Source organism: Agelaius phoeniceus, chromosome 5, assembly GCF_051311805.1.
Source record: "Agelaius phoeniceus isolate bAgePho1 chromosome 5, bAgePho1.hap1, whole genome shotgun sequence".
In the NCBI taxonomy this organism is placed as follows: Eukaryota; Metazoa; Chordata; class Aves; order Passeriformes; family Icteridae; genus Agelaius; species Agelaius phoeniceus.
This window is the reverse complement of record NC_135269.1, coordinates 40785001-40812452: the sequence shown is the minus strand read 5'-3', so window position 1 is coordinate 40812452 and position 27452 is coordinate 40785001. Positions and strand designations below refer to the sequence as shown.

The 27452-nt window shown below is 37.0% G+C and overlaps 1 protein-coding gene across 2 annotated transcripts; it reads left to right on the top strand.

Moving 5' to 3' along the window:
• The first annotated feature begins 98 nt into the window (after window positions 1-98).
• XPOT (exportin for tRNA) lies at window positions 99-26411 on the top strand. Of its 2 annotated transcripts, XM_054631924.2 has the most exons (26): window positions 99-269; window positions 2648-2756; window positions 3718-3851; window positions 5669-5751; window positions 6825-6881; window positions 8349-8418; window positions 9577-9795; window positions 10366-10550; window positions 10894-11062; window positions 12318-12554; window positions 12851-12889; window positions 15432-15494; window positions 16464-16588; window positions 17468-17612; window positions 17765-17884; window positions 18066-18160; window positions 18908-18977; window positions 19274-19512; window positions 19992-20277; window positions 21486-21675; window positions 22869-22985; window positions 23071-23186; window positions 23693-23740; window positions 24658-24729; window positions 25302-25358; window positions 25832-26411. In XM_054631924.2, the coding sequence occupies exons 3-26, from the start codon at window positions 3792-3794 to the stop codon at window positions 25856-25858; spliced, it is 2889 nt and encodes a 962-aa protein (XP_054487899.2). In that variant the 5' UTR covers window positions 99-269; window positions 2648-2756; window positions 3718-3791; the 3' UTR covers window positions 25859-26411. The 2 variants fall into 2 exon arrangements, with proteins under 2 accessions (XP_054487899.2, XP_054487898.2); XM_054631923.2 differs by lacking the exon at window positions 2648-2756.
• The last annotated feature ends 1041 nt before the right edge of the window (window positions 26412-27452 follow it).

Sequence of the window (27452 nt, the reverse complement as noted above, 5' to 3'; positions counted from 1 at the left end):
GTCGGTTTTACAGCAGGGCTGGCGGTACTGAAGCGGCGGGTGGGACTACGACTCCCAGGCTGCCTCGCGGCTGGGGCACATCCCGGCGTGCCTCGCGGCCGGCTGGCTTGGCGGAGAGGGGTGGTCCTGCTTAGTCTTCTCCTCCTCCTCCTCCTCCTGCCGCCAGCCGAGGCGGCGCGGCCCGGCCCGGCCCGCTCCCTGTGCTCGTGGCGGCTGCGGAGCTGTGGGGGTGGGCGGGAGCCGGCGGCGATGGAGCACTGACCGGGAAGGTACCGGTGGGGGGACGCGGGCAGGACGCAACACGCGGAGGGGGTGACTCAGCCCGGGGGGGAAGGGGCAGTGTGAGCTGAGCTGGCGGCGCCTGCGGGCTCCCGCGAGTCCCCCGGCCGGTTTCCTCAGCCCGGGGCCGCCTCCCCACCAGCCGAGAGGCTCCGGGAAAGGGGGGGAGGCACCGCCGCGTCCTCCTGGCCCAGCTGCTGGGGAACAGCGGGGGCTGCAGCCGACCGGGCCCCGCCGGTCCCGCCCTGCGGGTGCCACGAAAAATATCTGTGTTTTTTTCCGCTAATACACGCTGTAGTCTGTGGTGCGGTTCTGTTCGCGGGAGCTGCCGCCTCGGTGGCTGTCCATCCGCTATGGTTCTGGTGGGGGAAGGAAGAAATCGTAGGACGGCAGCGTGAGCGGAGGGAGGGAGGGAGGGACCTCCCCACACTTCCATATTCCGCTGGTCGCGGCGTGGTCGGAGTGGCGGTTCCCCAGTGCGGGTGCTGGGCTGGATCACTGCCTGCGGCCCGGGACGGCGCCGGGCAGGTCTAAGGCCAGGCCGATGGCTGTGCCGCGGAGCTGAGCGCGGCGGGCGGTGAATGCCCGAGCGCCCGGGCCGGCTGCGCTGCCGAGCCCTGCTGGCTCTTCCCAGCCACGGGAGACCGGGCTCTGACCGCGTCTGGGGAGGGGGCAAGGAGGCCTTGCTCCTTACCGGAGTTCCTGCCGGTAAAACTGTGCCTGAAACTAAGACCTAATGTCACTTCCAGAAAGAAAAACTTTTCTAGTTGAAAAGTTGTCGAAGTAGCAGTAGTTACACAGTTGTTTGCTTTAACCGCCTGTTAGGTGAGTGTAAAGGGTCTAGAGCCCAAAGAAGCTGTAAGTATGCCCAAGGTTTGCAGCAAGCAAAACCGCAAAAAAGACTATAAAAGATGAATTTTAATGTCTTTGTTTTATTAGAGAGAAAACTTGAGGAAATTCAAATGAGGCACACCACTGGCTCCCCCTGTGTTACCGCATCTTGTAAATACTTAAAATACTGCTGAACATGAAGCTTTTTATAATTGCTGATTGTTCCCGTGATTAGCATCTGTAGTTAAAATGCTTTGAATGCTTTCATTATTGGGGTATATCTGGATTGAAGTTACACACTTTGGCCACGTCTATATTGTTCATTGGGTAGTCTTGCCCAATTAAAATGGGTTGAATTTTTTGGTTTTTCTGCCTCCTTTACACTATGAAAACAGTCTTTACTGTCAAATGTGCTTTTAAGTATTTAGTAGGGGAAAAGGAGTAAATTATTTTGATGTGTCATACCTGTATGACTTTGCTGGTAAGGAACTGCAGCCTTCTAATTACTGTAAGATAAGTTTGCCACCTGACATGGTGTACTGCTTAACAAAAAATAATGTCTAAGTAAGCAAGACAATACTTTCTGCACAGCTGCATATCAACTATTAACATTATCTATTGTTTTTTATTAAGTAAAACTTGCTTTAATGACAGATTTGATGTTATAGCCAAGTGCATTTTGTGAATTCTTAGTACTGCTAAAATCACTGTTCAGTTTTGCTTTTGAAGTGTAACTGGCTGGTTAAGTAGATACGTGGCAGAAAAGCTACCTGCTTAAGTAAAACCATGAGACAAAAAAAGCTATTTTATTAGTTTTCTCAAGAGGCTCATTCGAATATTTTATCTCATTAATTGTCTTTTAGAGTTGGCTAGTCAAGATGAATGTGAGAAAAGGCTATATGATAGAAGTTGAAATTTTAAATACACTCATGAGGCATTTAGAAAATCAGTAGAACAGATTGGCATTGCTGTTAGCAGTAACGAGGGAAGGGAATACATGTTTGAGTCACGTTATTTTTATTAGTAAAATTTGTCACCCAGGTATAAATCATCTGCCCAAAAGATAAAAATGTACTGATACCAGCAGGTAAATGTGCAAAAAAAGGTCTCTGTAAATTAAATAGTTGTGTAACTCTGGACCAGACCCTAATCAAAGGATGCAATAAAAAAAAAAAAAATCATTTTTCCCTACAGTATTTTACCTTTTTTTAGTCTGTCGTTTCTAGGTGTTGATTATAGGGAAAGCAGATTGGGGGCTGGGGATGCAGAGGGAGAAGACTCAGCACAGCAGTTTAATCCCTAAAGATACTGCCCCTGAGGGGAATCACAGTGACTAAGGCAGTCTGTGAGGCTTGGTTTGCCAGGAGTCATCATTTTGTTCCAGACTTTCTGGTTTCTGTACTGCCAAAACCTGCAAATTTTTTTGTACGAACTCAATTTTACTTATTAAATTGCTTTTCATTATGTGTAGTGTATTCTGTCTTGACTTTTCTATAAAAGTCTGTCACCACGTTAAATTTTGGGCTCTCCTTTTCAGTTCTGCTTGCTGTTGCTTGTCACTGTGGCACCTTTCTTCCCGTGGGGGAGGGTGAACAGTAGAGCGTGCACGAGACACAATACTAAGAAATTAGAAGTTCTACCTATGGGTATGTAGGCAGCTTGGAACCACAGCTCCTTTGTATTTCATCTCTTCCTCTTGTCTCTTCCTTTCCCCTGCCTCCTACATACTTACATAACAAGGCCTGATTTCAGGCCTAATTAACTATGTTACCATGGGCGGGGGAGGTGGGGCAGAGAACTGAAGGATAGATGGATTTTTGTCCCCTCTTGTTATTTAACAGCATCCTGTTATTTGACAGAGAAGTTTTAATTTTTTTAAATTCTCTGTGTTTTACTAGAGCATTGCAGAACAGCCCATAGCAGCGTGCCATCTTTAGAACATTTGTCTAGCTCAATTGTTAATTTTACACTGAGTTTTCTAAATAAAAATCATTGCTAGTGAATAAGCACCCATTGGTAGGAACAGAAAACTTTTGTTAACAACTTAGTGTGGTGTATTTTGTGCTTAATTTCTAAGACACTTGCATGTGCTTGCTTTAGAAGAAAGACCTCCTAATGACTTTGCCCCCACCACTGGAAATACTTCATAAGTGGGTGTATGAAGCATCTTATCTATATTGGAGATGAGTAGAGATTCTTTTTTGGGGTTTTTTTGTAGTTAGGTTTGTGGTGGGGAACAAAAACAGTGGCCTTTCATTTAAGGAGTAGATTATGTTGTATCTTGCTGAAACTTCTGCATGCTTGAAATTTGTACTTAAGCCTTTCAGCTGAATACTATACATAATGCCATCTTCCTGTTGACCAGGTTCTCTTTTCAAGAGCACTGAAATATATGGAGACTTTAAAGTTCCCTTATTCAGTACTAAATACAGTACTATGAAAAGTTGATTAAAGGACTTAGAATTACAGTATTTGTACTGTAGCATTCATGTTTAGTTGGAGTACATTTTTTGAGGTTTGTGGGCCACCTTGTGTGATTGTTGCTGTCCTAGTTTTAATTTTACTTGTTCTGCTGAGCAAATAAAATTTCTCTTTCTGTATTTGCAGATGATCGTATTTTGCCCTCTAGAAGCAGTGGGCAAAGCAGTTAGGAACAGGAAACAACGAATATAGCAATAGACATGGATGAACAAGCCCTTTTAGGGCTCAACCCAAATGCTGATGCAGACTTCAGACAACGAGTATGTAATTAATTTCCTCTTCTCTCTAATAACTGGAGATGGTATTGCAGTGCAAAAAATCGAATGTTTTCATGGGCTGGGTGGGGGTTTGTTGAGTTTGTTCTCTGAGCCAAATGCGTAGGATTTGTGGTGGCAAGTACAAAGCCAAGTCATGGTGCAAACATGTAAGCTGAGGGATATGTATTATCAATTCTGTTACATTTCAGTTTGATTTCATTTACCATGCATAGAATTTAATTTTCTGGACTCTGACTGTTTTAAGTTTTTTCCGTTCTTTATACTTGTTGCTCAACTCCTTACATAGATTCTCATAGAATGAAAATCAGCTACAAAAAACAATTTGCTTGAAATTAGCCTGTTGATTCTTAGATGTTTTTAACTCTCGTCTTAATAGGTTTAGTGTCTTTTTAATGAAATATGTGGGTTTAATTGTAGTGAAGCTTGTGTAATTGTAAAGTAGGTTAAGAAAGTAATAATGATATGTGGGTAACATTTTCTGCATAAGAGATGATCCTATGAAAAGACATTATTATTTATATAGCTATTTATTGAGTAATTATCTCTGCTAACTGATTACCATGTTGATTTAACTGTCTACAAGATAACTTCTAGGAAAATCTTCCAGGAATGAGGATGTTAATACCGTGGTTTTGTGTTCGTAAAACAGATCCTGGAATGTTTAGAACAGTTACAGATTTGGTTTGATTTGCTAAGTAGCCTGTTAAATATGTTGGTTCTGGGTATTTGTCCTTTTTAAAAGGATGGATATAGCTAATCTTTAGTGATCTGTCAATAAAATATCACTAAACTTGGAAGCTTTTAGATTTGACCTTTTGACTATGCAGTCTGCTGAGTTTTGAAATATTTCATAGCAGAAGGGGACTACCTTTTCCACAGTCATGTAAGATGTAACATAAGGGAAGTATCAAACCATTTGTAGTAAAATAATGCATTAAGAATAAGAAAACCACTAGTACTAACTACAGGAAGCAAATTCTTATTTTAGGACTTAGTTCTGAATAAATACTTTGGGACATGACAATGGTTAATGGAAATCTTTATGAACTAATGCAAAAAGCAGCCCCTAAAAATATCCAGCAGCCAAACCCCCTTTGAAATACACGCATTCATAGAATTGAAATAATGTTGTTAATCTAATTTCTGCTTCAAAACTTGCTTTACTGTTCTGTATTACAGGCTGCACTGAGCCTTAAAGCAAGTAAGTGAAATTAACTGTTGTCAAAAGCTGTTTAGGAGTCCTGATAAGTAACATGATTATTTAAAATTTGGTAGAGGTTTTCTCAATTTCTGTAGAAGATTCATATCCTGACAGTTGTCCAGGTGGTTAGTGTTTGAATGTTTTTTGAGCTTGGGGTGTTGAATACAAGCAGAGTGGTGCAACAAAACAGGGAAATATTTTCAGTGAAAAATCTAAATTACCACTTCTTTAGAATGTGTGGAAGGAATGTAACTTGGATGTGAACTTCCTCCTAAGTGGAAAGGCCCTGAGCAAGCTGCTCTGGTCTAAATGTGTCTCTGGAGTTCCATCTAACCTCAACACTTCTGATTCTATGACTTCCACATTCAAGTTTCAAAAATCTTTGTGTTGAATGTGAAGTGGAAATGGGTACCTATGATATTAGCATTTGGAAAAAAGCCTGCTCGGTGTTAAGGTGATCAGGGAGCCACTGGAGTGTATCCAAATAGTGTTGGTGTTTTGAAGAAAACAGTTGTTTAAATACAAGGGAAAGTGTGAATGAGATGTATTGCTATGTGCTTTGTTCATTTTAAAGTGAAACTTACTTTGATTTTTGCAGGCACTAGCCTACTTTGAGCAGCTCAAGATATCTCAGGATGCTTGGCAAGTCTGTGCAGAAGCATTAGCTCAGAGTATATACAGGTAATGCAACTAATAATTTCTTATTGTCATTAGTAATATGTGTGGGTCTGATTTAGCTGAGCAGCATAATAGGCAAATTAAATTGTTGAATGTTAATATGTCTTTGTACTAATTTTAGTATCGTAGTGATCTGTGGCCTCTGTATAATGCCTTTCACCAAGGAGCAATGTATAAATTAAACTCCATAGTAATTTAGGAGTCTAAAGACTGCTAGGTTTTGAAATTCTGAGGAAAAGTGCTGAGAATTGCCCCCTGTGAGACTATAGACTTTATATGCAGTAATATCATAAGTAGTTCCTTGCCCCAGTTCTATGGAGTAGGCCATCCCATTTTTCAAGATGCACAGAGTGTCTAATCACCACTATTTTTGCACATAGTTGTGTATTTACATCAAAAATACTAGGTTGTCACTGTTTTATGGAATAATTCAATTTGGAAAGAAATTGAGGGGTGCAGATCTCCTGAATAATAGCAGTAGTTTATAGGAATGCTTTTTTGTAAATGATTTATCAAAACTATTGACTCCATCAGAATGTGCAGTAATTAAAACCACATAAGATTAGAAATTATAATCTTTAAAATATACATTATGGTTGTTGCAAGTTTTAGATAATAAGATGAAAAAGCAGTGTGGATAACAGAGCATGTGGAATGTCCATGCTTAATCTACACCCCAGTTTCTCTTTACCTTTGATTTTTAAGATGCAGAATACAATTTGCTCTTAGTGTAGTAGTGGGCCTCAAACATACTATTGAAACCTGACAGATTTTTGTAAGGGCAGGATACTGTAGGTATTGTAGTCTTGTTTATTCAATACTGAAATCAAACCATAACAAACAGGTGGCTGTAGAAATAAAGACTAGTATCAAATATAAATATTAGCTTAACAGTTGCTCATTTCTACTAGATTGACTGCTCCACTATTTGTCATTTTTACTTTGAAGTAACAGTAGCAGCAGGTTTGGTTTTTGTCTGGTGCCAAAGGGGCAATCTGATTGTAATATTTGAGGAACTTTTTTCTTCACAGAAATGTGAACTGTATTGCTTCCAGTAACAGAATTTTCTTTTCTAGTGATGATCACATAAAGTTCTTCTGCTTTCAAGTTCTGGAACATCAAGTTAAGTTCAAGTGAGTAATTTTACTTAAAACCATCCGTTTACATCCCTTTAATTTTCCCTTTTTATTCTGCTTGCAAATGAAATAGTATTTGTTTCCTAGTTGTGATTGATGAGGTGTCTGTAGTCTGGTGCAGAGAGCTGTCTTGTGTTTCTTTTCCTTTTCCTTGGAGAGGTTTTGAGCAGCATGCTCTGCTCTCAGCTAGTCTAATACATCTGTGGCCCAATGCAGACCCAGTTAGCAAGGACTGCTTGAAACTTAGCTATTCCTGTCTGGAGCTTCAGGCCTTACTCTGTACTCTCACTGATTTTTGCAGCTGTGCTCTGTACTGAGTTCTGGACTTCAGACAGAGCCCTATTCATTCAATGACCATGGCAGAGATGTTGAGAAAGTAGTCTTTTCACTGAGTGGTGGTTTCATAGAACCATGACTCTAGGGAAAAATACTTTTAATAATATGAATGTCATTGCACAGAACTATATTTTTTCTCACTTTGGGTTCCCTTGATCTGGAATTGAGCATCATGGAATCTTTGAATATAATTTTGACTGCTTGTAATACACTGAACTGGTCAGGAATTTAGATAGGAATAAGATGTATTTTGTGACTGATTTTTACACTTTGATATGAGTGCAAATGTTAAACACTTTTTTATTTACCCAATTTTACCTCACTGTCTACTTTTCTCTGCTTGTTTCATTCCTGTCACCTGCTTCCTGCAGTATGCTTGTCCTTGTTTCCTGGTGCTTATTTTCTTTCAACATTTTTGGTGGGGTGTTTTTTTTCTTCTCTTTAATGAATAGTTGGCTGTGACTGGAACACTGGAGTCCCATTCAGCAGTCATTCCTATTAAGGACTCTACAAGCCTATAGCTAACTCTCTTTGCAGTAGAGTATTCTCAACTTCACTAGTCCTAGCAGAGGTATGGCTGGTTTTTGAGGTGGGCTGGATATAATGTCACAGTTTGCCAGGACTCTATGTACGACATAAAGCAGAATTACTTCCTTGGGTTTTTGGACATAAGGCTGACAGTAAATGTAGTGTAGGTCAGATCAGTGAAGGACCTCTTGTACTCAGTAATGATAGTCTTCAATGTGTAGTGAACAAGTTCAGGCATATACAGATGTCTCTTCTTTCTTCCTTTGGCCTATGCTGAAATGTTTATTTTTATCAGGGTCATATGTCCTTCCCCTAATAGAGCAGCCTTCCTGCAAAATTTCAAGCTTCTACTCCACTATAGGAGGCAGTAATGCCTCAAAATGTGATCCATTACTATGGGTAAAATGTTTTTTATTATCTTTGCCTTTGAATCAGAATTTTAACATGCAAATAGCTTTGTAAATTGCTGTCCTAGAAATTTTACATTTACGTTCATGTGGAGCATTACATACCTTATAAAGGAGTTTTTGCTTTGCTGAGTGTTGGTGCTTGCCATGAAGCACAGTTGTATTTTGACCTCAATATTTTTTTTTGTTTCAGATACTCTGAACTTACTGAAGTCCAGCAGCAGCTAATTAGGGAAACACTCATAACATGGCTGCAAGCACAGGTATGTGTGTTCTTCACTGCAGTCTTACATGTTTGGCTTTTAGACTAACATAGGGCATTGAGTGTGGACTAAATGTTTAATCTGTTGTTTGAGTATAAAGATGGCTTCCTGAAGATATTTGGTATCTGATTGTTAAAGGTTTGTGAGAAATTTTTAAATCAAGTGTTGTAAAGAAGTCCATGCCTGAATTTAGTATTAAATAGATAATTCTTGCATCAGATAATGACTGTGGTTTAATTATGTGTGAAATAAGGTGTATTAAAAGTTCCCCTTTAGAGAGGCCTAATACAGATTCCTGATGTTCCTGAGTGTCTGGAGGAGAAGCAGGCCTGCTAATTATTTTTCTAAGACCCTACTGAGTGAACTCCTGTCTGCTTCGAGTGCTGGCAGATGTTTATCACTCCTCTGTGATAAACCATGTTAGTAGTGTGGCAGAGTATGAACTATTCTTTCTTGTGGATTAGTTACTGTAGCCAAACTTGTAGTATCAGCCCCACCCAGGAGTTTGCAGTCAGCAGAAGTATCCATGGTTTGCCCATACCTGCCATTATATAGCTGCCATTGCACTTCTACACTGAAGATAAACATAGTTACCGTGTAGAAAACTTTACAGTAGGAAATGGAGTGTAATACAACTTTAAAAACAACAGATGATTTTGAAGTGGATTAAATTGCTCTTCTCTTTGTGGCAAACTGTTCTGTTTAGGAGTTTCTGAAAGGAAAAGGAGAGGAGATTAGTAGTGGTGGATTTTTTTTTCCCCTTAGATTTAGGAACTTCCCTTTCCATTTGTAGCACTAACATCTAACACAGGCACAAGCTAGCTACAGGAGGACTGTAGCTTTCACCAAAGTGGCAAATGATCTTTTAGTCTTTGAGTAGCTGTGGTGGTTTTGCATGGGAGGCATTTATGAAGGACACTTAATGTCTTGGTACTGAATGAAAGGCTTAGGACTGTATCACCCAAAGAAAATATTTTCCCTATTGCAGGACACTTTACCCAATTTTTCTTCAAATTCCTTGGAAATGTAAGGGTTTATTTATTGGTCTTGGCCAGGAAGAGAGGTAGTATATTAACTACTACAGAGAGACCAACAAACCTGTAGGATTCTTCTCTAATTTATTGAGAATATACAAATGAAATGTCTTGTTTCTACCAGATGCTGAATCCCCAGCCTGAGAAGACTTTTATTCGCAACAAAGCAGCACAAGTCTTTGCATTGCTTTTTGTTACTGAATATCTCACAAAATGGCCCAAGTTTTTTTTTGACATTCTGTCAGTAGTTGACCTTAATCCACGAGGTGTGGATATGTACCTCAGAATCCTGATGGCTGTTGATGCTGAGCTGGTGGACCGGGATGTTGTTCATACATCAGAGGCAAGTTATTATTTTGCATTAACACTTGTTTTAAAATTTTAAGTTCTCTAATTAGAGCAGAAGGTTTTTAGATATGCTTTTTTCCTGTGGCAGCTCTGCCTTAGACATATTAGGAGGTTTAAATTCAAAATGTTATGTTTAGCTTTGTTGTTTAATGCTTTTTATGATGTCATACTTTTCAGCTAATTTTTTTTGCTTGAAAGCTTGCAAATAAAAATTAATCAACCCAGTTTGCCAGTGTAATGCTAGACTGACTCATTTTTAAATGTTAATGTTTTCTAGTGCATGTTTTTAGGGGTCCTAACCCCTTAGAAAAGTCCATTTAATGATTTAGAAGACTGCTCTTCTTTTTCTCTCTTTTCTTTCAGTGTTCAGGCACTGTGGATAATAAAAGGGAAAACTTAGGCTATTTTGGTTTTATTTGTTGGAAAGTAAAGAAACATTCTCTTGGGTTTCTGATTTATCTTGCTGTGACACATGATGTCTGGCATCTGGATACAAAAATGCTACTAATTTGACAAGATGCTGATCTGTGACAGGACTGATTTTATCTTTTTTTTGTATTGATAGGAGGCTCGTAGGAACACCTTATTAAAAGATACTATGAGGGAACAGTGCATTCCAAGTTTGGTGGAGTCGTGGTACCAAATCTTACAAAATTATCAATATAATAACTCAGAGTTGACATGCCAGTGCCTTGAAGTAGTTGGAGCTTATGTATCCTGGATAGATTTGAGCCTGATAGCCAATGAAAGGTAAGAAGGTTTTTATGGAAAAGGTTTGCAAAAATCACCTTGGCAGTATGCTGACTGTATAGAATGAAATATATAAAAGTCCTTCAAAGATGACTTTTAAGTAATCTTTGGAGTTTTGGGAGTTTTAGGAGAGTGATTGTTTTTGCAAGCCAAGCTGATATAATGGCCAAACTAAACACTACCCTGTTTGCTGTGTTCTCTTTAAAATGCATAAAATGTTGGGTTTTGTCAGTACAATAGAGAATTGTAAAAAGAGATCATTGTAAATATGCGCACAAAAAATATAAAGCTTCTATACAATGTTACTTTGTATATATAAAGCTGAACTATTTTTTCTCTGAAGGTTTATAAATATGCTGCTAGGTCACATGTCTGTGGAAGTTCTCCGGGAAGAAGCCTGCGATTGTTTGTTTGAAATTGTAAATAAGGGAATGGACCCAATTGATAAAACAAAACTGGTTGAGTCTTTATGTCAAGTATTGCAGTCTGCTGGCCTCTTCAGTATTGATCAGGTTTGTGTACTGATTTTTAACAATAGGAATGAGTCATAGGTTTCTGACAGTTTTTAAATAAGTTGATGCACAGAAAATTATAAAACAGTCCATAAGTTAGAGGGAGGTACTTGTGCTTCTGCATCAAAACTGAACACTTCTTACAGCTTTCTCATACTTAAATTTAAGAGCTTGTTATTAATGTTCATTATTAATTTGAACACACAGGGTTTCATTCTAGAAGCAGGGTATTATGTAACTCCCCGTTCTGTTCCTCTCCTAAAGCTTGTTGTGCTTTCTGTTAATTCGGCTTCTGTGTTTCCTTGTCTTGAATTTTCCCTCCTGAATGATTCTGTAATAGGTATTGTAGTCAATATAGCTGATCTAATGTCTCACCCTAAAAAAAATCTGTGCATAATTAAGTAGAGCAAAAAGCTTTCTAAAGGACATGTATGCTGTTTTGCACGTGTGCACCATCAAACATGAGGCTTGAAATGCTTATCTGGAAGCTGGAAAAGTATACCTACTAACTAAACACAGATTTTCTGGCAGTTGCCTTGTTTAAGGAACAACTGTTCACTACCTGCTGTGGAGAAAGAGCAGCCAGTCCTTGTGAAGCTGTGGTTCTTAGATTGCTAGGCTTTTAACTCTTTTGAAACCTTTGTCAAATTTGTATTCCTACTAATATAAATCTTGCCTCGGTCTTTCTTAGATAAATGTGTTATTCTTTCACTTTTGTCTAGTTATGGCAGAGACCAAAACATCCTGTTGAGGTGGCTGCTTTAGGGGTATTTCTCGATTCTGATCAATGTATTTCTGCAAAGCAAGCCAGAAATACTTAATATTAACTCACTCTAACAGGCAGTACTGAAAGGTACTTGTTATCAGTATTTCTGAAGTGAGCTGCAGCTAGTAATTCTTTGAAGTTTTTCCATAGAAAGATTTTCCTCTTATACAGCCTAGAATTTATGGTAGGCATGTGCTGCTGCTTTTATTTTGAACCTTATTGCTGTAAAGAGAGAAACAAGCAAATCTGAAGAGGTGAAGCAAGCTACTGTTGTGTAATGCAGGACACACAAATCTGGCATTGCTTTAACTTTTTTCTCTCTTCATTCCCAGGGGGAAAAGAACCAATTGTAGGCAATTGGTAATTTCCAGCTAGGAGACAAGTGTTGGTTTAATTCTATATACTAGACATGGGTAGTACAGTCTGTAATCTTCTATTACTTAAACATAAGCTCTGTTAGTATTTTTAATCAGGTATCTTTTCTTGCAGGAAGATGATGTGGATTTTCTGGCCAGATTTTCTAAGCTGGTCAATGGGATGGGGCAAGCATTAATAGCTAGTTGGACTAAACTGATAAAAAATGGTGATATGAAGAGTGCTCAAGACACTCTACAAGCTATTGAAGCAAAAGTGGCCCTGATGTTGCAACTTCTAATTCATGAAGATGATGACATCTCTTCTAACATCATTGGCTTTTGTTACGACTACCTTCACATCCTGAAACAAGTAAATACATCTGGCTTCAATTTAACACCAATTCTGACATAATTTCATTTGATTTTTGTGGGAATGTCTCATATTGAGTTGCAAAATAGTTTTTTTTACTAATTAGCATTCTGTTTCTTCACTGCCTGTGGTCATGCTATTTCTGTAGTGTTGTTTAGAGATCTGAAGGAGTTGAGTTAAATCTTGTGTTAAGGGGAAAGGCAGATCATATAGCTGTTAAAAAAGCAAGTCTTTCTCTTAGACAGTAATGAAGGAGTAAGAATACAAAAAAATAACGCTTGAATTTTATTTTCCAGCTTTCTGCACTTTCAGACCAACAAAAAGCTAATGTAGAGGTAGGTATTTTTTACTACAGATTCTATACTTCAAGGACACATTAGATCAGAATATTTCATTTTGCTGAAACAAATCATATTTAATTTTTATGCCTCAATGTGTATGTGACAGTAATTAAAAGTAAGGACAGTGTGTTCCATCTTTTGCTAAGTAACTACAGTTGTTTCTTTAAATAGTAAGCCTATATTGAATTGTGTATGAAGATGAAAGCTATTCGGGAGCTGGTCTTCCCAAACAATCCTTAAGCATATGTTTGGCAAGCTCCTCTGCAGGCTATACTGTTCAAAGAATATTCTTAAATCAAACTTGTTTCTTCAAGTTTTTATTTTTATTAAAACCTGCCCTTGTTCTAAAGGATTGGAAGAAGTCTAGGAAGGATTGTCATAAATATAACTCTAAATAATGTAAGTTAAGCTCAAGAAAGAAGCAACAATTGAGAGATAACAATTGTAATTATGAGCAGTTATATGTTAAACATTACATCAAATATACATTAGCTCAAGTCAATAATCTTAAATTTATATATAAAACATGAAGTTCATGTCCGGTTTTGAAAGTAGTAAACTTCTATGGATTTTTCAGTCCTGTCTGCACCAGTGTAGATGTACTGATTTGGATGTTGAACTGGTTAGATTGGTGTAGTTATTTCGTAAGTTCATACAGCTAACAGGTTTGATTCCTTTTCCTTTACAAAGAAAACGCAATTCTGTACCTGTTCTAACATGACAAGTTGAATCTGGATAACCGCAGTGTAGAGTATCTTGATACCTTGATTTCCTTTTGTCTAATGTCTGTTTAATTTGGATTAGGTAACACAAAAAGAGCACTTTGATAATAGCACTGAATCTTTTTATTTTTGTGGCTGTCTTTTGTTGTTACAGCTAGATCAAATAATATTACTACTGCAGTATACTTAAGACACTACAAGCTGGAATATATTCCTACCCTGAAATATGTTGGTTTAAGTTGCTTTCATAATGGAGATTTCCTTGTTGCAAATATTTCTTAATTTTACTGAGCACTTCTTGAGGATTTGTATTAAATGGGGAAACAATTGTAACAAATTTTTTTTCTTTGATCCACCTCGTAATAAGAAAGTAATAGGAAATAGTCTGTCTTATTGTTGTTTGCCTTAAGCTTTAAATGTTGTGCTTAGCAGCATTCCTTTAAAGTTTTGCATTTTAAAGGATAAACTTTCAACTTGTTCATTATTTGAACAGGAAAAAAAGGAGGCTTGTTTCTTGTGCCTCTGAAGTTCCAAAGTTTTTTCTCATCAGAAGGATCACATTTTTAGTTCTTAGAATGATAGGTATTTCTAAACATTTTTGGCTACAAGTGTATTGCATTAATGTTTTGCAGTTATTTTAATTCTTAAATATCACTTCTTACAGAGAAGCAGACACTTCTCACAGGTCATGGGGACACTTAGTATCAAGGTATCTATTTCTGCAGGATGACCAAGAATTTCACCTCAGTAACTTAGGTTTAATCCATTGGTCCATTTTGGTGTTGATGAATTTCAGGTTTTGCAGTTAAAATGAAAGATATTAATCATGGTTTATTTGTCAAAAGGTTTTTTGTTTCATTTTGTTTTATTCAGACTTAAGTAGAGCTAAGGCCAAGCCTTTATAGCTGCTTTAAGATGTACCAACAGTCCCTACTAAGGTTATATTGCACTTTATTGCTCTCCTTGTCTGACAGCTTGCTGCTGCAAGTTATGGACAAAGTGTAGAGAGACCTTCCCATTGAGTGACAAGGTACAGAGGGGGACCCCTTGCTTTCTAAACTCCTCTAGAGAGAAGTCGAGGTGCAGCTGGATCCAGTCTATCTCCCAGACTTAGACAATGGTTTATGTATAAAGGATTGTGTCAGTGAAGCTTTTTGCAACTTTGTTCTGCAGGATTAAGGATGGCAAACCAAATCTATAAATGATTGATTTTATTGATGTTGATGATAATGATTAGACTAAAAGACTTGAATCAGAAGTATTTACCACATGCAATGGATAGTAGTTACAGATACTACAATATAGTGCACTGTTTCTTGAAGCAATGTTGAAACAGCTGTATTAAAGATGGCAAAACAATTATTGAATAGAGATGGATTTTACAGACACCAATTACTATGAACTATTAGAGAAGTTGATGTTATACCTAAGCTGACTTATCCCTTTAAAATAGTATCTTGGACAACCTTTTTAGTTTCCCCTGCCTAGTTCAGTCATCTTGATTGTTTTCCATGTGAACTGAGCAGCACAAATTACAAACAGGAAATAAAGCTTGATAATACTGTCAGACTGAGAGCTCCAAAAGGTCTTTGCTGTCTGTCTGGAATAGCATCTGTGTATTGTTTGGATATAATCCATCTATTTTGATTTGGACTGTTAACTTCTGCTAAACCTCTGAAAAGAATAGTTTAAAAGGGATTAAAAATATTTGTAAACACAACACTAGCTACAATGTTTTCTTTACTGTAGTATTTTTCACGATTGTTTCTTATAACTTGTCTACTTCTATGCTTAATGTTCTGTTTTTATCCTAGGCAATCATGTTGGCTGTTATGAAGAAGTTGACATATGATGAAGAATATAATTTTGAAAATGAGGTATTGTGTTGTAGTAATAAACAGACATATGCAACTTAATTATATGTAGTGAAACTTGCTCAGACTTAAAATACATATTTTTCACAGACTAAAGATTTAAAGGTAGGAAGCAAGGGTCCATAGGCTGAGGGTTTTTCCTATATGGAAAGCTTCTAGATATGTCTGCATAGGACAAAACAACATAGTAAAGGTATATCCAAGCCAACCGAGTTTACAATATTTGTGGCTGTGTTTGTACAGAGCTATTCCAAGCCAAATACAGCTGTACTGATAACTAAACATAGCTGTTGAGGTTCAGTGCAAAGTTGCATGTTTCTGCATGTCACTTCTGTCTTGCAAAAATACATGAGAAATACTGTGTAATGAAACTCTCAAAAGAAGTGCCACTTGAGCTACTGGAGAAGGTCAAACCTCTGCAAAAATGAGCTAAGGGTGGGGTAAGGTCTTTAATTTCATTTTCCTTCCATGCTTAACATCTCTATCAGCAAACAGTAATGATTGAGTATGTGGGACAGACTTCGTCCCAGGCTGTTGAGAGAGCAATAGCCTTAAAAGGGTTAACTTAAGCTGTATCCAGTCCATCATAAATGTTGTCAGTCCAATTTAAAAACTAAGCTAGATGCTAAGAAAGAATGTCTTTGAGGAGTGAGTCAATTTTTAAGAATTGGGTTAATAAGGCTTTGCCAAAAGCATTTTCTTTCTTGTACTTTTGGCTGGTTTTCATTTTGGAAAGCCTTTTTAGAATGTTTCTGGACAGAATGCAGTGATTCTCGACATACTATATCCAGCCATAAAAGAAGCCTGCTGTTATGCTGCAAGAGCACTGGATGAGCATTATTGAATTCTCTGAGTGTTCTATACTGGTTTTGTATGTACATGTTCTTGCTTTAGGTGTATTTGTCTAAAATAGTTGTGGGTGAATTTAAATATGAAAATAAAGACTTTGCTGATGTGAATTTTTTTTGGTAGGGTGAAGATGAAGCAATGTTTGTGGAGTACAGAAAACAGTTGAAACTGCTGCTGGACAGACTTGCTCAGGTTTCACCAGAATTACTGTTGGCATCTGTCCGCAGAGTTTTTAACACTACACTTCAGTAAGTTGGGGTTTATAACTTGATTTGTATGAAGCCTTTTGGGGTTAGGTTTTTATTTTCCTTTTGTAAACCATCAGTCTGTAGTGAAATGTGTGATGCAGCAAGGTGAAGTCAGTTGACAGAATGAGCTCATTACAACTTAATGATAAATACGGCTTCATATCATCTGTTACTCAGCCCTCAGAAAGAAAAAGCTTTATTTTGTAACCTTAAAAGGCAGCTTTTCTTTCCTAGAGATGTTTCTGGATCTTTGTCACTTACCTACACAGCACCAGCTGTTTGGAGAGGTGTTCACTTTGCCACATCTCATACGAGTGTCCTTGAGGTGTAAATATTATGTATTATTTTTATCAGAAAAACAAAGTTGGATGAGGGGAAAAAAAATCCAAGTGAAGTATTTTTGTAAAAAAAAAAAAAAAAAAAGTAGATCTAATCCTGGAAACTGCACACAAGTAAAGAAACATTGCTAGTTCCCTGGCTAGGAGGAGAGTTTTGTGTATACAAATAGAAATCCAGTATTGTTGGTGGCTACCTTGTACCTTAACTGAGTCTCTTCTTATGTGAAGCTGAATGGATTGTCCTCGTGTCATAGTAGGTGTGTTTTGTATCTAAATAAGCACAATAGAAATCTGTAGCTTTCAAGTGGAAACTGGCAAAGAAAGCTGGTGGTGATCTGATGAGAAGGTGGTATTTTCGAGGATAAAGTCTCAGAAGCATCTTGAATAACTGTCTGAGCCTTCCAGTGTTTTACTTAGTTTAAATCTGTTCTTTTTATGCTGTGCATCTGAAGAAGGCTTAAAAGAAAATATTAACGTGGTATAATCATGACTATTTCATAAAGTACTAAAGACTAACATGATCTTCATATTCTTGCTCTAGGAACTGGCAGACTACACGATTTATGGAAGTCGAAGTGGCAATAAGGCTGCTGTATATGTTGGCTGAGGCTCTTCCTGTATCTCATGGTGCTCATTTCTCCGGTGATGTAACTAAAGCTACAGCTTTACAAGACATGATGAGAACGGTAAGCATGTCTTGAGAGCTTTTAAAAAGCACCACTAAAGCCTAGAATGTTTCAGTTCACATGGCTTGTTGTAATGACCAGCATGTCACTTATGCTGCAGTTAGGTTTTCTAAACAGCTTAAATAATAACTTATTAATGCTTTTATTTGTAGCTGGTGACTTCTGGTGTTAGTGCCTATCAACACACATCAGTGACCCTGGAATTTTTTGAAACAGTGGTTAGATATGAAAAATTCTTTGCCGTTGAACCTCAGCACATTCCAACTGTACTAGTAAGTTTCATCTCATTTACATTTTTAACTAGGTGAAACTAGTTAAGTTCGTTAGACTTAAGAAATTTTCCTATTCTCTAAAGGTTCCTAAGGAAGCTGAGTTTCTTAACTTGTTGAATGATTACATTTTCCCCCTGCTTTGCTTAGACACTGTCAGACTGAGATGCTTTATTGATTACAGATGGCATTTTTAGATCACCGTGGACTTCGTCATACAAGTCCTAAAGTACGGAGTCGAACAGCTTACCTCTTTTCCAGATTTGTCAAGTCTCTGAAGTGAGTAAATAAATGTATCCAAATGGCACTGAAATTACTACATAAAACACTTCTGTGTGTCCCAGTTGTCATTAGAACAGCCTAGGTTTCAGATGGACTGCAATGAAGTAAAATACCAAAGCAGTGCTCTAGCAGCATTGTTCCCCTGTGTAGCAGTGGATATATTTGTCACAGAACAAAGAAGTGGAGTACATATGCCTGGTTTATTTTGATCAGACGTTAAAGCTGATCAACAATATAAATGCCTTTTCTACTTTTTCTCAGTAAGCAGAGCTGAGTGTGAGAGGATCTAGAGACTTTCAAGAGTAACTATTCCCTGTCCCTAACTAAATTTTGAATTCTTTTGGAATTTATACTGATGAAGTTTACTCAGTGTAGGAGTCCTTTGAACAGTCCTGTCCTTTTGGTCTTATTTCACAGGCATGCATTTCATTTAGAGGCAGAAGAAGCTCAGATTTCAGTATGCTTTTATTTTTTCAACTGTTCAAAGTACTTCACTTAAATGATGCATATTTAAAAAAATTTTAAAAATGGTTATTTCCTACTATGCCATGTATTTATTTGGCCTACCATTAGCATCATACCTATAAGCCAGATTTTTCTGCAGCAGTGTTTTGATATTTATAGAGGATTCGTATATGGAGAAGTCAGTTTGGCACCTAACTTCACAGCTTACATAAAGTATCTTGAAACCTGTAAAAATGAATATGCTTCTAAGTAGTGTTATGTACTTGTGTTTTACTTCAGTAAGCAAATGAATCCCTTCATTGAAGATGTTCTGAACAGAATACAAGACCTGATGGAACTTTCTCCTCCTGTGAGTATTTGCAGTAGGTTTTTTTACTGAGTGAGGCTTGCACTTATCAGTGTGCCTGAGTACTTGGTGAATTGTAAGCTTAGCATGCAGACATTTAAGCACAAATAATTATCCTGCTTTTTTGTGTGAGATCACTTGCACGCCTTACTTTTGTACCTAATTGTAATCATCTTGTTTATATGGGTTTCTGGGAGTATGGGGTAGAGATGGGTGTATATATAGAAGGCTATAGACTTTGAGAAGACAGCCTTGATAGAGGACACTTGGTCAATTAAGCCTGTTATCTTCCATTGTAGGAAAATGGCTACCAGGCGCTGTTAAGCAGTGATGATCAACTTTTCATTTATGAAACAGCTGGAGTGTTAATAGTTAACAGTGAATACTCTGCAGAAAGAAAACAGGTTCTGATGAGGAATTTGTTGACTCCGCTGATGGAGAAGTTCAAAGTATTGTTAGAAAAACTGATGATGGCACAAGATGAGGACAGACAGATGGCACTGGCTGACTGCCTCAATCATGCCGTTGGGTTTGCTAGGTAGGTACAGCACAGTAACACTGTATGTTTCTGGTTTGAGTAAAAAGGAAATACAAAGGTTTTACTGGGAGGAGGGACTGAGATTTCTATTTATTGACCTAGAAAGTCATCTGTGGTTGTGGAATTTCTTGTGATAGCTGAGAAAATAAGTAAAGTCCCCTTAGAAGAGTCTGCTTTAGATGTATATACAGAGAATATTGAGCAAGTTCATAATGAATCAGCATCTATTTCTTTGCTCAAAGAATTGTATGGAGCTAATCTAATCATATGTTGTTGGTAAATTGTTAGAATTTAATTCTCAGAAACTGCCAAAGTGACGCTCCTTCATATGAAAATATTCTGTTCATTACTTCCACTGGTTCATGAAATGGAGTATTGTAGTTTAGTGCCTGGGTTGGAAAGCATTTGTTCTCAGTGTTACTGCTTCTTCATTGTACTGGAATGGGAGCTTATGTAAAACTTGATGTGTGCTTTTACAGCCGGACCAGCAAGGCTTTCAGCAATAAGCAAACTGTAAAGCAGTGTGGATGCTCAGAGGTTTATCTGGACTGCTTACAGACGTTTCTGCCAGCTCTCAGTTGTCCATTACAAAAGGAAGTTCTGAGAAGTGGTGTCCGCACTTTCCTTCACCGCATGATTATTTGCCTAGAGGAGGAAGTTCTTCCCTTCATTCCTTCTGCCTCTGAACACATGCTTAAAGATTGTGAAGCAAAAGATCTTCAAGAATTCATTCCTCTTATAAACCAAATAACAGCTAAGTTTAAGGTATGATAGTGCATAAGCTTTTCAGGGTCAAAGTGTTGCTGAGAGATCTTTGTTTCTAGTTCCAGAAAACAGTTATGTGTCAGTACCCTCCCTAAAAATTAGTAAGTGTATTTTGAAGGCTGCTATTGGGAAACATTGTTTTTGATTACAGTCATATGTTGCTGGAACTCACAGTGATTAAATTACTGTTTTTTTCTTTGATTTGTCTTAAATGTTTATATTGTGTTAAATTTTTTGGATTTGATATTTTAAAGTACTACTTGCATCACAAATTTTTTCTTATTGACACAATTAACTTCATGCTCTCCACTGAAACTTTAAGCTAATGTTGCAAATTAGCTTACAAATACACCAGCTTTGAAGTGAATTCTCATCTTTTATAATGAGATTTACAGAAGATAGAGATACAGAAATATCAAATGTGTATAAGGAGGAATACAGACTTATATCTGGGATAACAGATAATTAAAAATAGTCTGTGAAAGAAGGAAGGTAAAATAAAAAAGTCACAGGAGCAAGGTGGGACAAATACCATGTTCAGGTGTAATATTTTGTTTGTATGATACAGTACTATTCTTATTGTAGCATGGTAAAATAAGCTTCTACAGTCTCACCTTGAATACTTTAAAGGCATAGTAAAGAGTAGAAAAAAGATAAAATCTTGCTTAAGCATTAACAAATTAACATACGAGTTGCTTCTTTGTGGAATTCTGATGTGACTGAATAGCACATGCCTTCAGTTTTTCGATTCATAATTAATTTAGTGCCCTTAGCTATATTTTGCACTAAAAGTGTTGTGACAAGTTTATTCTGTAATGTCAGTAGGAAATATTTAGTAATCCTTAAAGAAAATTTCTATAAAACCTGACCTGTTGCCAGTTTTAACGTCTTAGAGATGGCATTTCAGGATATTTGAAATTGTCTGTCTGAACAGAAGAATGAAAAATCCTGAAAAACCTTTTCCTACACAAAATGATGCTAGACAGGATTAGTTATTTTTGTGCAAAAGGCTTAAAATAGGTGGTGTGTAATCGAGGTGCCGTAATGTTCATGGTGACCCTGATGCAACTTGCTGTGTTGTAAGTAATTATATGAAATTACTAACATTAAAAGTGTATCCAAGCTGAGAATTCTAACAAGACTTTAGTTTTAATTTCTTGATGTTCAATTTCTCCTTTTGAGCTGACACCCTCTTCTGATCTTCACAGACACAGGTTTCACCTTTTCTGCAACAGATGTTTATGCCACTACTTCATGCTATTTTTGAGGTGTTGCTCCTTCCAGCAGAAGAAAATGACCAGTCTGCTGCTTTAGAAAAACAAATGTTACGGAGGAGTTACTTTGCTTTTCTGCAGACAGTAACTGGAAGTGGAATGAGTGAAGTCATAGCTAATCAAGGTAAGGAATCCAGTTTCTCAACGGATAGTACTATGGTTAGTCTCACCTACGTTTTATTTAAGAAAATTATTAGCCCAGTTCCTGGCAAGTACTGTTAACTATCTTACAATATAATGGATTAATGGAAGTACTGTGTTCAGCTTGCCTGATTCAAATTATCTGTTGTACAGGAATTTGGGGTTGTGAAATCAAGCTATAATAGGCATATTCTTCCTATTGTACTTTTCAGCTTAATGTGATCACTGTGCCTGTTAAGACAAGAACAGTGTATCCTGTCATCATGTATCATTGTACTTGTCTGGTGAATTGGAGATCCTACACTACATACCAATGTATAGGGGTGTTCAGACTGCTGGGCAAGACCACTCACAGCTGCCACTATTCATTCTGTCTATTTTTGGAAGGACACATCAGTAAATCCTGTAGACTTTTATTACTGTTGCCTTATCTTGTTATCTATGGTAGAAGGCGTCATGTGACTTAGTATATATGTAGTTACCAGGTTTTCCCCACCTTTACTGGCCACATGCAAATTAGTTATTTTTCACTATGGGAATTTGAAGTCAGACATCTAGTTGCTTGATACTGTAAGTGATCCTCTCTATTTAAATTCCATCAAAATGGATAGGGACTTCAGAAAGTTTAAAGTGACTCATCTGGTAAGTGAAGCTCAGAATTCCTTTCCCCTGTCCTAAAATGGTGTAATACTGCTGGGACAGAAAAAAGTAGTGAGAGCTTTCTTGAAAGAGGCACTTGGTAGTTGTGATGGGCCAAGAAATTTTTAAAGAGATCAAACAAATAAGCATAGATGCAGCACAGAAATTTTAAATGTTTGAAAAATATCTTGTCATATGCTGCAAGATAAGCTAACTTACTGCAGTGCTGCTGAGTTTTAATTAACACTTCCAAGTTAGGTAGAGAGGACAAAATTTTTTGCCGTCACCTTTGTGTGGGTTAAAGGCCAGAAGAGCAATTTAAATCTCCAAACTTAAAAAAAAAAAATTTTAACCTAAATAAGAGTTGTCTTGCATCGTAGGGGAAACTTCCCAAAAATATTTGAGATTTGTGCAAAAATGAGCTATTTTGAAGTTGAAGCATATCTTCCAGGTCAGTATTAATATAAAATAGTGTATGAGTACCAAAACATTTTATGCTACAGTTTGAAGTAATGAGTTCACTTTAATGTGTTTAAGGTGCAGAGAATGTGGAACGTGTGTTGTTCACTGTCATTCAAGGAGCGGTGGATTACCCAGATCCTATTGCACAGAAGACTTGTTTTATTATCCTTTCTAAGCTGGTGGAGCTCTGGGGTAAGAATGTCTTTCCAGAATTCCTTTCCATCTGCTACTACCCATGAAGAAGTAATAGAACTGGAATTTTTTTTTTTCTTTTTAGGAGGTAAAGATGGACCAGTAGGTTTTGCAGACTTTGTCTACAAGCACATTGTTCCTGCGTGTTTCTTAGCACCTTTGAAGCAAACGTTTGACTTAGCAGATGCTCAGACAGTACTGGTGTGTATTATGGATGGTTTTTTTGCATTCATTCCTCTGAGGTAGACTGAAGCTAACAAACCTACAATAGCCATGGAGATTAAAGATTGTCATCTCAGAAATAAAATCCTTTAGGTTTTCCTGGACTTTTTTACACTTAGGTACCTGTATGATTAATTATTGAATATTGTGGTGGTGTATCCTGTAGTTTATCTAGGCTTAAAATCAATTGGAGATCAAAGTATTTAGCATTGACCTGCATTACCTATTAACTAATGTTCAGTGAAAGCAAATACACAGAGTGGGCTGTTCTCTAGTTCATTTTGGATTCAGCTGTGCAGAAGCTTTTCTGATTTTCTGATGAGTGGAACAAAACCTGGAAGGTCAAGACTTGACATTGTGTGAGGGAAAAATGAAGGGATAATGGCATGAACTAGCCCTTGTTTTGGGTCTCATTAGGTTCTTCAGCTTTGAATAGTGAAACAGTAGACCAATGCAATAGTCTAATGCTCTGTATTACATTTCAGGCTTTATCAGAATGTGCAGTGACATTAAAAACAATTCATCTCAAAAGGGTAAGCTTCATCATACTTCATGGGGAATAACTATCACATGTTTCTTTCTAGTGGTTTTATCAATTTCCAAAAGTTAGATACTTATGAGGATGAATTCCCACTGTATTTTTATATAAAATAACAGGATGATCATAATGCTGTGCATGGATACAGGATCCAGTAGTTGTACCTCTTGATAAATGAATGCAAAATACAGACTCTTCATTAAGGAGAAAAATCTGCTCACTTTGTTGCTGTTCTAGTTCCAGGGTAACTTATGTGAATTGGTAAAGTTGATTCACTTTCCCTTGGTAGATCTATTGGATTATGTTTGTATTCTGCCAGCTTGTGCAGTAATCCCTCCTGTGCTGAAAGTTATCTGATAAATATAGGTAAAGAAAACAAAAGCTGAAGTGTTAATCGACATGTTTTTTTCACTCAAAGGTTTGGACATTCCATTTTATTATTGCTTAGTTCACTGCAGATTACATAGTCAATGTTACAGAAGAAGTATTGTGCTCATCTTCTCTTGGCTACTGAATGTTGCAATGGAGTAGTATGGTAAAGCAGTAGGCAGATGCTAATACCCAGTTATTTTATTTCTTCCAAATGTCAGTGAAATTAGAGTTGCCTCCATAATTAACTATCTCTTACAGTTGACATGTAACAAACTGTTTGGCTCTATTGTAATTCTTACTTCAGTGCAATTTTTAGTGCATTTTTCTTCTGTGTAACAAAAGGTACCAAATTGCAGTAGAACCTTTAATGCCAAGATTGAGAAATCTTTTTTATGTGCTAACAGCTAAGAATAACTTAAACATTTGAAAAGCATTCATTTTCTGTGAAATGGTGATGTAGACCACCATACAGTATAGGGCTATGATTTTTCCATCTGTTAAAAAAAATGCATGAAGAAAATGTGTACTGCTTTTCTATAGGGTCCTGAGTGCATTCAGTATCTTCAGCAAGAGTATTTGCCTTCTTTGCAAGTAGCTCCTGAGATAATCCAGGTAGGAGTTCCTAAAAGAATACTTGGAAAACTCTTTAACACTTTGATTGATTGTTAAGTGGGGAGAAATGGCTATTTACAAAGTTAACCTACTTTCATCTCATAGTAAAACTTACTCAGTTATTGCATATGAGAATAGGATTAATTTATCACAAGGAGTAAAGATACTGTAAAGGTACCTTGCAAAAAAAAAAAAAAAAATTCCAGCGCATGTAACTGTCTAAGCAATCTTCCTACTTTAATTCAAATTTTCAAATTTTAACTTGAAGATATCCTTATAGATAGTCCTGTTTCTGTCTCCTCAGCTAAAAGTGAACGAGATATCCTGTATTTGAAAAAAAAAACAAAAAACAAACCACCAAAGAAATAGTTTTTCACCCTAGAGTGCATTTGGACTATCATAGCCTTTTAAAAATTTTTATCCATAACATGCTTTTCTTCAGTTGTACATAAGGGAAAATACAAATGAATACCAATGGCTTTACATATGAATGTATCTCAGGTTGCTTTGTTGCTTCACTTAGTTACTTCTTAGTTACTGCTTTTAGTTATTTCTTTGTTTTTTTCCTACAGGAATTCTGTCAAGCACTTCAGCAGCCTGATGCTAAAGTTTTTAAAAATTACTTAAAGGTATAAAGATTTTTTTTTTCTTTCAATAGCTTTTAGTTCCATACCATTCAGCCATAGTAGTGACTTGAAGTAAAACCAAAATACTGAATTATTTAGTAGTTTTCAGTAGATTCCTATTGGGAATCTCAAAGGACCAAAGCAGTTAATTGGAAAGACAGAACAAACAAAAACAAACCTGCATCTATAAAGTTGTCACTCATTCTTAGCACCTTGCTATCTCAGTAGTTTGATATTCTTGTGGCTTTTGTTTAATAGCTGAAAAAGCAATAATGTGATCCTATAATTGTAGAGAATGTTAGAACAGATAATTTTGAGGGTCTGAGCATAAACAAATAGCACAAGTCAAACCCTTAATGTGTTAACCGGTATGTTAAACACAAAAATTAGCTCTGTCAAACAAATTCTCTTATACCTCAAGCATTCCACGTCTTACATTTCCTTTGTTTTAATTTTTTAAAAATAATTTTTTGCAGGTTTTTTTCCAGCGAGCCAAGCCCTAAGGAAAGTACTGGAATCTCATGTACCTGTTTCCATAATGCAGAACTCTGGTTCTTAATTTATAAAAATGCTAACTCTTGTGCCATTCAAACTGGTCTCGTTTTAAGAAATGTTGCTTTGTGCTCACATCAGTACGTACTTTAACCTTCTGCAAAAAAGAAATGCAAAATTCCCCACCTATGTCTCAGACATGAAGGTATGTGACAACATGAAAAATTATCTGTATACACAAACTTTTATTATGTATAGGATGAGTTAAGCTTACACTGTAACACATACAGCAAGGAAATTACACTTATTTTTTAAATTAAATGAATTAAATGTAAAAATACCTTCAGACCATAGCAATGGTTATTAAAATGTGTACATTTTTGATACGGAGTAAAATGTTTTAATAAGACATAAAACTCATTTGTTCATGTATGGTGACATGAAAATAAAACAATCAAAGTCCTTCTTGTAGATAGTCATTTTATTGAAGTTGTCTTAATGATAAAATATATATATACCTCCTATAAAACAGATTGGTGTAATAAATGATTTCACTTAAAAGTAGCATCTGGTTCTATCTTTTTTTTTATAAAAACAATAAAATTTGATGCAGTGAAATGTCTAAGTCTCTCTGAATCATTTTAGCTGAATCTTTAGAAGCTACAGCATTCTTGAAACTTCTGGCTGTTACATCTGAGTGGAACCTGGCAATTTTTCTGGTGCTTAGATAATAAATTATATTGCTCCCTTGCATGTGGAAGATGCTGGCACAAAGAAAGAATTGTATTCACTGCAATATTTCAGTAGCATCAATGGTGTAACAGTGATTTTTAGTAGAATGCTGCTACTTTTATTTTTTTAATTCTGTAACATAACAGGTTTTTATAACTATCTCATAGGGGCAGGGGAAAGTTTGAGTCTTGCCATGCATGAGATTTATAATACCTTCCTCATGAGCTAATGCCCATAGTAAAAAGCTGACTTACTTCTAGTGTAATCAGATGAGCATTTTTCCTAGACTCTGTGGTGCTGTGTTCTTTAATTGAAAAGTAAATGGGAAGGTATGGGTCAGAAGCAGCATCCAGGATCAGACTGTGGTGATATTTTGAGCATTTTAATTTTTCACTGAGGGAAGAAAGTACTGTTACTACCTTCAATAGGACAATATTACTTTTGTAAGATTTTGTTCCTGATTTATATGTGTTTAATCAAGTTTCTTGTTATTTATTTGTCATTTCACAGAATCAGTGCTTATTGTGCTTTTCATATTTCCTAGTTTCACAGTACTGTTTCCCTCTCTTTGCTGCCATACCCATGCTCCATTTCATTTTCTCCCATAGCACTAGAAGCCTTCCCTCTCTGGCTTGGTGCTTTCCAGGTGTTGCAGTTCTGCACCTCCCCAGCACGAAGGCTGCACCTCTGACACTGCAGCTGTGGCTGAGGATTTGCTGTCAGTCTTCTGTGTCTGTCTTGGCCTCCTTCCCCACAGTTATGGAAGCTTCACCACACCGAGGGGAGAGCTTTCAGTAGGCAAATTATGAAGTGAACAATAAAGCTTTTTGGGTTTTTATATGTGAACTAGGGTTTTGCCTTCTCAAGTAAGGG

Excerpts from the sequence above, each read along its gene's own strand:
- XPOT (XM_054631923.2), top strand. The coding sequence starts at position 3,792 with ATGGATGAACAAGCCCTTTTAGGGCTCAACCCAAATGCTGATGCAGAC. Across the intron at positions 12,555-12,850 it reads ACCTTCACATCCTGAAACAA|CTTTCTGCACTTTCAGACCA; the intron begins GTAAATACATCT and ends TTTATTTTCCAG. Across the intron at positions 25,359-25,831 it reads TTTTTAAAAATTACTTAAAG|GTTTTTTTCCAGCGAGCCAA; the intron begins GTATAAAGATTT and ends AATTTTTTGCAG.